General features: G+C 36.1%; 2 protein-coding genes across 3 annotated transcripts in view; one reads left to right on the forward strand and one right to left on the reverse strand.

Annotated features, from left to right (window-relative positions):
* Positions 1-3,230, forward strand: part of LOC121259212 (syntaxin-41-like) — a 6,719-nt gene extending 3,489 nt beyond the window's left edge. Inside the window, 8 exon segments of the mRNA XM_041160719.1 lie at positions 802-1,078; positions 1,846-1,935; positions 2,170-2,247; positions 2,437-2,514; positions 2,633-2,698; positions 2,783-2,863; positions 2,960-2,997; positions 2,999-3,230. Coding sequence (XP_041016653.1) covers positions 802-1,078; positions 1,846-1,935; positions 2,170-2,247; positions 2,437-2,514; positions 2,633-2,698; positions 2,783-2,863; positions 2,960-2,997; positions 2,999-3,059 — 769 coding nt within the window. The 3' untranslated portion in view covers positions 3,060-3,230.
* Positions 3,231-4,384: 1,154 nt separating this feature from the next.
* Positions 4,385-8,941, reverse strand: LOC121259215 (exonuclease DPD1, chloroplastic/mitochondrial). 2 transcript variants are annotated; one of them, XM_041160720.1, is made up of 4 exons: positions 8,763-8,941; positions 6,820-7,481; positions 5,020-5,225; positions 4,385-4,929 (listed from the first exon to the last, which is right to left on the reverse strand). In XM_041160720.1, exons 2-4 carry the CDS (start codon positions 7,401-7,403, stop codon positions 4,742-4,744), a joined length of 978 nt encoding a protein of 325 aa, XP_041016654.1. In that variant the 5' UTR covers positions 7,404-7,481; positions 8,763-8,941; the 3' UTR covers positions 4,385-4,741. The 2 variants fall into 2 exon arrangements, with proteins under 2 accessions (XP_041016654.1, XP_041016655.1); XM_041160721.1 differs by lacking the exon at positions 8,763-8,941 and adding an exon at positions 7,759-8,730.
* Between the last annotated feature and the right edge of the window lie 2,005 nt (positions 8,942-10,946).

Genomic DNA, 10,946 nt, shown 5'->3' on the forward strand with positions numbered 1-10,946 from the left:
TTACAGCCCATTGCAGACTTCCAGTCTTTGCCTTGATGTCAAATGTACCTTTTGAAACTCTTACATCTTCGTAATATAAGCTAAAATTTTGTAATAAGTGATGAATGCGACTAAACCGCTTATTGAATGAAAAGAAGATTGCTAGCCTTGAAGCCAGTTAAGAGTAGGCTGTGCACAGAATGTGCACTGGGTGGTCCTGGACCGGTCTTCTCTGTACTATCTAGTTTCACTTGCATTTTCTGGAAATAGAAAATAACACAATTTGAAGCTTTTGGAAATGAGTTGGAATGTGTTCGTAGAGTTGCAAGCTTTTGGGTCTATGTAGATGGCTGTAAGGGAGAGGGCAGTGGATACAGTTTCTCCATCTTTGGTTTTGGTCCGAATTATGTCTGTGATGGGACCTTATTTGGGTGGGGTTCTTGAAGGTTTTCGGTAGATTTTGTAGTGGCCGCAAGTAGATTAGGCTTGCTTCTCAATATTGTGATGGGAAAAATAGACTTGATTCATACAGAAATTGAAGCTTAATTATGCGAAATGAAAGGCGAAGGATAGTTCAAGTAAGCAATCAGATTGGTCATCTGGAGGGTGGTGTTAGACCAAGGGAATGCTGTGGTAGATCCAAAGGCTGTCTAAAGTGATGTGATAGTGTTATTACAGTGCAACTATTGGTTCCTGTTTAGTTTTTCTTCATTTTTGGCCTTTTTATTTTTGTCAAAGCTTTTACTGCTTTACATCTTCCTTTTTCTGGCGTGTAGTCGTGCTGTGAAATTTACTAGACAAGTTATTATGTTTTGGCTGCAGTAAGGGCGCTCTTACGGTGGGTCTACCTCCAGCTTGGGTGGATGTTTCTGAAGAAATAGCAGCAAATGTACAGCGTGCACGAACTAAAATGGTTGAGTTAGCCAAGGCTCATGCAAAGGCTTTAATGCCTTCATTTGGAGATGGTAAAGAAGATCAACATTTGATTGAAGCTCTTTCACAAGAGATCACTGGTCTGATAAAGAGATCAGAGAAGAAACTACAGAGACTTTCAGCTGCTGGGCCTTCTGAAGATTCAAATGTTAGAAAGAACGTGCAGGTATGATCTGCAGGAGTGCTTTACTTATGACTGCTTGCATAACTTTGTTAATTTACTCTTAATATCTTGGTTTTTGAGCAAGAGGGTTTGCCCAGTTGTTTTATTTCTAACGCTAGAATGCACCATGGATCTTGATTTGATTGCATGTCTCATCAATTTGGTGCTGCACCAATTCACTACAATCTCTCTCTCTCTCTCTCTCTCTCTCATCCTTCCTGTGGTTCGTTAGCCTCAAAGGCTACACATTCATTAATATTTTCAATTCTTTTGTTTTAATCTTAAGGATCTCTAGTACCTTGAACTCTCCCACATCTCTTTATCATACGGCAAGGTTGAGTGGTTTTGGCAATCATCATTGCAGGGATAAGGCATCTGTTTTTTCTTCCCCTTCTCTTCCTAGTCCATAGTAAGAAATAACTAGAATGCCATCTTTTGAATTCTACCTGGAGTCCACCCAGGCAGGGAAAGTCCCTGCAACAATGGTGGTCATTTGTTTCTGGACTCCTGCCTATACCAGATTCCCCGCTCCCTGAGAAAGGGAGGGGCTGAGAGAGAGAGAAAGAGAGGTAATTCCTGCAATGCTAGTGGTCAGTTGTTCTGGACTCCAATCCATGCCTGCATCGCGTATGGCTTGGAAATCAATGTAAACGCGTGTGTGTGTGTGTGTGTGTGTGTGTGTGTGTGTGTGTGTGTGTGTCAGCTTTTATCCTCTCAAATTGTTGGCTATTCTGGTGAACTGTGCTGATTTTTGCAGTTTTCTGCCACAGCGCTCTCTTGCCACTGATCTTCAAAACCTTTCAATGGAGCTTCGCAAGAAACAGTCATCTTATTTGAAGCGCCTCAGGCAGCAAAAAGAGGTTCTGAACAAATTTTTCTTTTCTATCATTCAATTGGCACTATGTTAAGACTTTGTCAAAATTGCAGTTTCAGATTGATGTAGTTCATTGCCTCATAATTTGGAATGTGGAAGTGTTGCGTCATGCTGTTACATTTCTTTTAATAATATCTGTAACTGATATCTTTTTTTTTTCAACACCCCAAGAATACTGTATGCCTTTAACACATATCTTTTAAAAATATATTTTGTGTAGGGTCAAGATGGGGATGATTTAGAGATGAATCTAAATGGAAGTAGATCTAAAATTGAAGATGACGATATGGACAACATGGTATGTTTTTCTTTGCTCAGCATACAATTTTCTCTGTAAATCATCTCTATGTTTGTTGTGCCGAAACACCTTCACCCCCTCCCCTCTCCAAAAAAAAACTCCTGTTAAAAAAGAAATTTGATAGCAGTCGATTGGGTTTTCTGTGAATTGTTATGTCAGATGAACACTGATATAGTTGCTTAATATCAGGTGTTTAATGAGCATCAGATGGCCAAGCTCAAAAAAAGTGAGGCGTTCACAGCAGAAAGAGAAAGAGAGATCCAACAGGCAAGTGAAAGCTTTTTCTGCACTATTATCAGTATAACTTGACATTGACCTGATTCTAATTTTCTTATTTAATTTGAACTCTTTTTGTTCTTCCGTTTTTCTTTATTTTTTTGTGTAGGTTATGGAATCTGTCAATGAGCTTGCTCAGATCATGAAGGATTTGTCAGTACTTGTGATAGACCAGGTTGGGAGATGCCTTTTCTCTGGTACAAGTCCATAACTATCTCACATATCTGGAGTCTTTAATCTTGCTTCTCTCTTCAAACAGGGCACTATTGTTGACAGAATAGACTACAACATTCAAAATGTGGCAACCACTGTGGAGGAGGGGTTAAAGCAGCTGCAGAAGGTCCACTCTTCCTTCCTTGTTTTTCCCTTTTTATGGAATTTGTTCTGAGCCTCTTGTTTTGTATATCAATTCATTTTGGATGCATTGGGCTTGCAGGCAGAGAGAACACAGAAACATGGGGGGATGGTGAGGTGTGCTCATTATCATGTGCCTTATCATGTTGGTTCTACTAATCCTAAAGGAAATATTCTTGTGATCTTTGGGCACCGGTATCTCCAGATTTTGCTTACTAATTTGACCCTTCCCCAGTATACATGTTTAGAGAATACCTACTTATTTGTTCGTTTCATTTTCCTTATTTTTTTGGGGAGGGGAAAAGTGGAGTTTGGGTGGGGAGGGGGCTATGTAGGGGCCATATGCCCGGGAAATGTATAGAGCTGTTACTAAAAAAATCTATTCCTTTTGCAAGGGTGTTTGATTACCTGGAGAGTGGTTCCATTAACAGGGAGATGAAACTGTTTATTTGTTTGTATTGAATTTTTATCCTCTCATGCAATGAAGTGGAATACAGCCAATTGGATACATCAACTTTCTTACTGAACGAACGAGTTTGAGTTTGTGGGGTCTTGATGTATAACACTTCTTAACTTGTGCTTCCCTCCAGATCAGAATACACTTGAAATCCTGCAATTTAAATCTCTCTTTCAATTGTAATTATTAAAAAGCCTAACTGCATATATATATATATATATATATATATATATATATAGGTGTGTTAAATCCGGTTACTCTTTTAGAGAATGTTGTGTAATTTAAGGAGAAGCATTGAGGGAAATACCAAAAATCTTGCAACTTTTGACTCTTTGGATGCAGGCGACCGGTACCAATGGTTTGGACGGATTACTGTAATTTGGTTTTTTTATTTCTTCACATTTTTTAAACATCTTTAAACATTTTTTTTTAAAAAAAATATACAAATTCATTAATAATCACTTCACTAACCAATAAGTAAAAATAAAAAAAGATAATCGGTCAACTTTTTCGGTCATGCTTATCGGTCTAAATAGCATTTTCCGATTCAGAAATTTTACCAATGGATTGCACAAGAGCTTTTGAACGATCAGAACAAAGAAAGAAAATAAGTGAGAAATTAACAACAAAATTGCTTTCGTAGCTCAGTTTGTCAGAGCACCTGTTTAGTAAGCCGGAGAGTCTTGAGGTCGACTCTCAACTAAAGCAGAGAAAGATGTAAATGTAAATAATGTATATGTAATATATGTATATATCTCTGTAACCCAGCAGTTACAGGCTCGGATAATTGCATTCCCCACTAAAAAGCTTCAAGGCATAAATCATCAGTTTGCCATGGTTCAATACAACCTTAATGGAAACTTCTTGTTCCTGCCATTTTGTCAGTAACTGAAAGTATCATGTCTCTGTCACTTTTCCCTCTCATACTCAGCCTTCAATTTTTTTAGTCCTTCTCTGTTGGTGAAGGTGCCTTTAACAAAAAGCAAAATCACTTCACGTGATTGCAAAATTAGGCTTGGGCAAGGGAAAAAATAAACAGGCAATACCAAGTTTGAATCCGAAACCTTAAACTTTCACTGTAACGAGTCTGTGAGACTGACTGCATGAATCATATGATAGAACATATAGTAATGAATTGAGTTGAAATTACAACAAATGGTTTCCTTCTTTTTGAAGTTACAATATCCGACACCCCAACGATTGCTTGCAATTGCATGCCACCCCTAGATCTAGAGTCACCCAGGGGTTAATCCCTGATGCATGCCAAAGAATTTCAAACTCCCGCCCCCTCAAGTGGAAGTCCTTGGCATGCCAAACCCAGTAATATCGGGCCAATCAGTTATTGGTAAACTAAATAGTTAGTAAAGAACCAACAGCAACGCTAAAAACTAGCTCAAATTCTTGTTCTTAGGGTTGGTCATATCTGAAAGATCTTTCAAGGAGACCAGAGAGATTCATTTTTAGGTCAAAAGTCAGCCTCTGAAGGATCAAAGACAACATCTTCACGTCTGACATGGCTCTATGAGCGGAACCAACCAACGGAATTTTATACGACTCTCGAAGGGCTTGCAATGAAACTCCAGAAACTTTCAAACCTGTAAACAAAATCATTATCAAGTCTTTAATACCTCCACAACAGCATGTCATGGGACATAAACACGTTTCTAGAGAGGAGAAAGATTGACCTTTGGACTTCATCATCTCACGTGCCAAAGGAAGCGTATCCACAAATAGCCAATCCAGAGGAACCTCTGTGGAACAGCGACTAAATTCTTTAAACAAAAAGGGTACATCAAAACAGCGAGCATTGTGAGCAACCCACAATACATATCCCCCGGGTTGTTGTCGGCTTCTGACATACTGCAGTAAGACTGGTATCAGGTCCTCCATCCTGCACAAAATTCACAACAGCACTTTAACTGACTTTACACAAGCCTGAACTTTACTAAACAACAATAAGTAAAATAATGACATGATTTTGATAGATGGCCAATCACCTAACATGTATAAACAAGCAGTTCTCCAGTCTAAGTCGAAAATAAGATGAAAATAAATAACCATGCAAGTCCATAGTGACAGGCGATGGCAGCTAGCCTAAGTGGTAAACCCTCATTGGCAAAGGCCCAGAACCCTGAGTTCAAATCCTCTCCTCAAGGTAACTCACTAACATCAAACCTCAGAGCCTTATAAAAGAGATTTAGCAACTTGAGAGACGTAAAATGACAACTTACAGAGGCGATCTGAAAAAAATTAGATCAAACATTCGAATAAACTGCACATCATTTAGAACTATTAACCAACATCATGTCCTGAAATGTGGCTGCTAGGTTGGGGAAGGACCAGAGAAAATTGCTTAAGATAATACGAAGACAGACTAGGGCTGTTCTTACTACACTGAGTAATCATCACAGCATTGAAGTGCCTGGTTTCACCTTGCTGATTCCAAGCAACAAAATTTCCCTACCAGTAGACCAATAAAAACATGAAAAATCTACATTAAAGAACCATATGCAAATAAGTTAAGAATAATGAAGCAAATCAAGAAAGAATTGATAAAACAAGTCAAACTATTATTTTCTCTTCTTTTTTGGTCAGTAAGTTGGCACACACACCCAATGGGTCTTGAACCCACAACATCACCCAATAGGGGAAGAAAGAGTCATTCGAGGTAGAGCTCATCAGCTAAACTGGAGACTCTACCCGTCAAAGTCGCAGCTTTACTGCATTCACCAGAACATTACAAAGGAAATAGAGATGGAAAACAATCAATTTCTAGCTAAACTAGACCTTCATATTCATGTTTTTTTGTCACATATATCATATAGGCATAACATTATTTTGGATTCTGGAATTTGAAGGCACCTTTCAATATTTTTAGTTTAGCATACCAACTTAGGATTTAGTATCAACTGGCTACTCTGGTTATCATTCAAAACATCCTTCACGGTTCGTGAAAGATATAAAGGCTAGTTCAGTCACACTTTACAGTCCACGCCTATGCATGTCCAGACACATACATAAACCAAGGTTCTTTCAAAGACTTGGCAGCCAAGCAAGAATTCCTAAAGAGGTTTTTTCTCCCCATGATGCAAAAACAAATTCATGACGTGCACCAAAAAAATTAAAAGAAAAAAGAAAACAGGTTTAGAGACAATTAAATAAAGAAAAAAAATCTTAGTTGCAAAAGTCTTCACATAAACAGATAATAAGTGAAATTCCACAATCATGCAAAGAAATGGTCTCAGACACAGACAAGTAGAGAAGAGTTATCACCATATTTCATTTGATTGCATATACCAAGACACGCCATAAAAGCTGTGACATTTAATTCCTTTTTTCCAGAGTAGTCTTCAAATAACTATATCATATAAACATATATGTCAATGATGCTGCATATCAAACAAATGGAATCCTTCGCCTCATAAGCAGAGACTTTTACTGGACAAACAACCCAAGGAAATAGAAAGCAAATAGATATAGAATACCTAGGAACATCAGGCCTGTTGACCATACGGGTTGTAATGTGATGTATATGTGAATTTGGCACATAGCGTTGAGGGTTTACAAGTGTCTGGAAAGTGCTGTTTTCACCTCCCTGAAGATCTTGAAGTGCAATCTCAATGATCCGTTCCTTCTCTCTGCTTAAACCAGTAGTCTCAATATCGAAGACAATAACTGTCACAAGGCCAGCCAGGTCTTTATTTTCAGCAATCTTTTGTTGAATGTCAGAGTATTGAATTTTTTGGAATTGACTTGTCTCGTTTTTATTTACATTGAACGTAGCAATGTTTGGAACCATTCCATCTAAAATTTCATTTCCAATGTTGCTTGGTTTGCTATGCTGGAAAGTTCTGTTTTTTCCTGCATTTGAAGATACAGGTCTTCGTGACCATTTTTTATCTTGAGCTCTCTCAAGCCCATAGATTTTGGGACCAATCAGCTTAAAGCTAGTACTGTTACCATCATTCCTACTCAAGCTGTGAAAGCTTTCCCTCCACACATTAGCTAAGGTGGGGATTCTGCATCTAGGAACTTGCAAGATGGAAAAGCACATGGAAGCTGTCCTCATCTGAATTCAAGAACTACAGCAAAGCAAGATTCGTATACAGGTGAAGAATTCCACGTAACATAAAAAATTGGTTTTGACCTGTGGATGGAAAATAAAAGAAACAGACACAAGAATGAATGAATCTGGTTCAACCTCAAGCATTAGAGGAGCATAAAATAATATAGTTCAATCAAGGAGGAGTGAGATACGTAAATGATAAACTCTGTAATTTAAATTTAAAAGTCCAAGATTTCAAATCCCACACCACTTGATTTTCAAAGTATGACATTCTTTCTAAACTGGGGATTATCATCAAGAAAAAAAAAACTATCATCCAGAATAAATAGCCATTTGAACTCTAAAATGGATATCATACACCAATTACAGTGTGAATGCTACAGGATCGTTCCACCACTCAAGTCCCACAAAAACCAGAATGAAAAGGCCTTTCAATCAGACAAAGAAAGGGTACCTACAAAAATCATGAGCATACTTCCATAACGTACAACTTCACTAAATTCCATCACAAATTTCAGCACAGTTAAATATTATATCCACTTCTACCTTAAACAACAATCCTCCAATGCTAAATGAGAAAATGATACCCAAAAGCAAAACTCCATCTTATTGCTCATTTTGATATCTAAAGGCTTAAGAAAAAGGGAAGATATTTGGGCCCAAAGAAAATTAGCCCCATTGCATTTTAGTCGAAACCAACCTGGATTAAAATGAAAGATTTAATTTTGTTATCATTCCATGAGTATTCTTAGCAAACAGGCAAGGGCAAAGGAGTGATCTAAACTCTAATATCTCAAATAAAAATTAGAGAAACAGTCTGTAGTTACGAAACAGAAAATCAATGAATACTATTGATCAAATTTTGAAACCTTGTTCCCAACTACCACAAACCCGTTATTAATGACATGTTTAAACCAACCCTTGTCACAAAAGGTGACCCATTATCATAGAAATTAAAATGAAAACCAATCTATCCTCTGAAGTACAGTTAAATACTTAAAAACTACGAGAAATAAAACACCCCATTTTATTAAAATGAATCAAACTCAATGGCCCACGTATAATTGGCATATGAAGTGATCAAATTTAACAGAGCTAACTAATTTTTTAAAAGAAAACCAGTATTTCTTTTCTTTCTAAAACGCACGTCGCATACAATCTGACACAGGCACATACAGAGAAGATGAGATTCCACCAAATTTATATTGTTCGGTTCAAGTTGGTTTATTTGCCTTTTCATAGAACAAAAACAGATATCGAAATCACTTTCATTTCTAAGAGACCAAATATTGAAAAACATGTTCATAAAAATACGAAATGAAGATTAGAGAGAGAGAGAGAAAGAGAGAGAGATGGACATGCCTGGTAACTGTTTAAGATTGGAACATACAAAAAAGTGCATAAGCGCAAGATTCAAATGCGGTATTTATAGAAGTAGAGAGATAGAGAGAGCTTATTTCGGAAGACGTATGGTATGGAGATTTTCAGATTGATAATTTTTGTGAGAGAGAAGAAAGTGTGACTCTTAGAAAATAAGAGAAGGAAAAATGGTAAAGAACCTTTTTTTATTTTTATTTTTTGTGTTCCAGCCGAAACTGTCGGGTCGCATGCCCCGGTCCAGATTCATCTCCTCTCCGGTTTTTACTACTTGCCTGTCTCTTCGGTCTGTCCAATTAACATTCCCAATTATTCCAAAAGGCTAAAATCTCATCATTCCCGTGGCAGTATATAATAAATTTTTTTTTAATTTTCAAATTTTTAATTATAATAATTTAAAAATTATTAGATCATGTCGCCTTAATAGATTGAAATAATAATAAATTTAATAAGTTCGTTCAATCACATACTAGAAGATAGCATGCATCTTGTAAAATATTATTTAAATTAATTAAATTTACTTCTTTTAATATGTTTAAACTCATATATTTATAATAAAAATATATAAAAATTATCCGAAGAAAAAAATATATATTATAGTAATATGTAATAAAGATGAAAATGGTTGCTTGTATATTAGGATACCATGATGATTTTGTCTTGAAATGATCAACACCATTGATTATGCAGATCTCTAGGCCACAAAACTTGGTGCTCCACTACTTGACTGGATATAGTCAATAGGTATTTATCTGTAACGTGATGTTTTGCATCTCTCTCTCTGCTCCAAAAGAATTAAAGAATATATATATATATATATATATATATATATATATATTTCTTTGCTTGAGATAGAAGGGTACGCGAGAAATTGGATTATGTGTTGATGGGGTAAAGGTATTGGGGAGAACAAGTATTTCAACTTTGTGTTTTGAATCTTTGATCTAACAGAAGATGAAGAAGGTGGTGAAGAGATAACTGTATCCTAAGTGATGGCTAGGATCTAGTAGCCATTATTTAGAGAGCTATAAAAGTGTTTTTAGGTCCTGATGAGATGAGATGATTTTAAATAAAAGTTGAAAGTTAAATAAAATATTGTTAGAATATTAATTTTTTTATATTATTATTATTTTATAATTTAAAAAAATTGAATTATTTATTATATTTTGTATAAAATTTTAAAAAAATTATAATAATAAAATGATATGAGATGAATCAATTTATATATCCAAACGGAACCTTAGAAGGAAATTTGTTGCATTCTTTCATTTTCACATGCTGTTGTTTCCCCCACTCAATAACATTCCAAGACATTGCGTGTAACTATTAAAGGAATCTTGCAAAAGATACTTTTGTCCCATTTTGTTCTGTTTTAGGCCACACAACTCAAGGTTGAGATTTTATTGATTCTACCAAAAAAACAAAAATGAGAGTTCTTTTCCGATATAATTCCTTTCAATTATTTGAATGTCATTAACGAGTTTCAAGCGAGTTTTACACTCTTCTTACTCTCATATTCTTTTAAGAGTTTTTTTAAGTTATGTTATATACGACACTCTCGTCTTATTTTCATAATTTTATACGGGATGTGAAATTATTATAATTTTTAATTTTTAATTTTTAAAATAACAAATTCGAAGAATGGTAGACGATGCCATATCAAAACAGCAATGGTAAATGGTACAAGACATTTTCATTTCATAAAGAGAAAAACTCCTAACTGGACAAGTGAAAAATTATTTTTAACACTGGCCAATAAAAGTCTGCCACATAAGACATCTAATAAATTTCTATCTACACTCAGGCATACCAAATTTACTTGCTTCTCTTCCCTCTCGTCCCTCTTCTCTCTTTCTCCCTCTCCACCCAACTGCAACTTCCCCTCTCTCTCTCTCTCTAAAATACGTTCTCTCTCTACAATACACTATTCTCTCTCTCTAAATTAAACAAATTAAGCACAAAATTCATTCTAAACTCATTTTTGATGCGTTCTTTCTCCCTCCCCACCCAATTGCAACCTCCCCCTCTCTTGCTTTAAAATACAGCTGCCTGTCCGAATTGCAGCTTGTCACGCCATCGAATAGAGTTCATGCGCATATTTTGCTTTGAAGCTTTGCCTCACAAATCAAATGAACGGGATGGAGTTGAATCTCGAAGGAGTTAAAAGTA

This window comes from Juglans microcarpa x Juglans regia, chromosome 4D (genome assembly GCF_004785595.1).
Source record: "Juglans microcarpa x Juglans regia isolate MS1-56 chromosome 4D, Jm3101_v1.0, whole genome shotgun sequence".
Taxonomy (NCBI): Eukaryota; Viridiplantae; Streptophyta; class Magnoliopsida; order Fagales; family Juglandaceae; genus Juglans; species Juglans microcarpa x Juglans regia.

Excerpts from the sequence above, each read along its gene's own strand:
- LOC121259215 (XM_041160720.1), bottom strand. The coding sequence starts at position 7,403 with ATGAGGACAGCTTCCATGTGCTTTTCCATCTTGCAAGTTCCTAGATGC. Across the intron at positions 5,226-6,819 it reads AACAGGCCTGATGTTCCTAG|GATGGAGGACCTGATACCAG; the intron begins GTATTCTATATC and ends AATTTTGTGCAG. Across the intron at positions 4,930-5,019 it reads TGAGATGATGAAGTCCAAAG|GTTTGAAAGTTTCTGGAGTT; the intron begins GTCAATCTTTCT and ends TTTTGTTTACAG.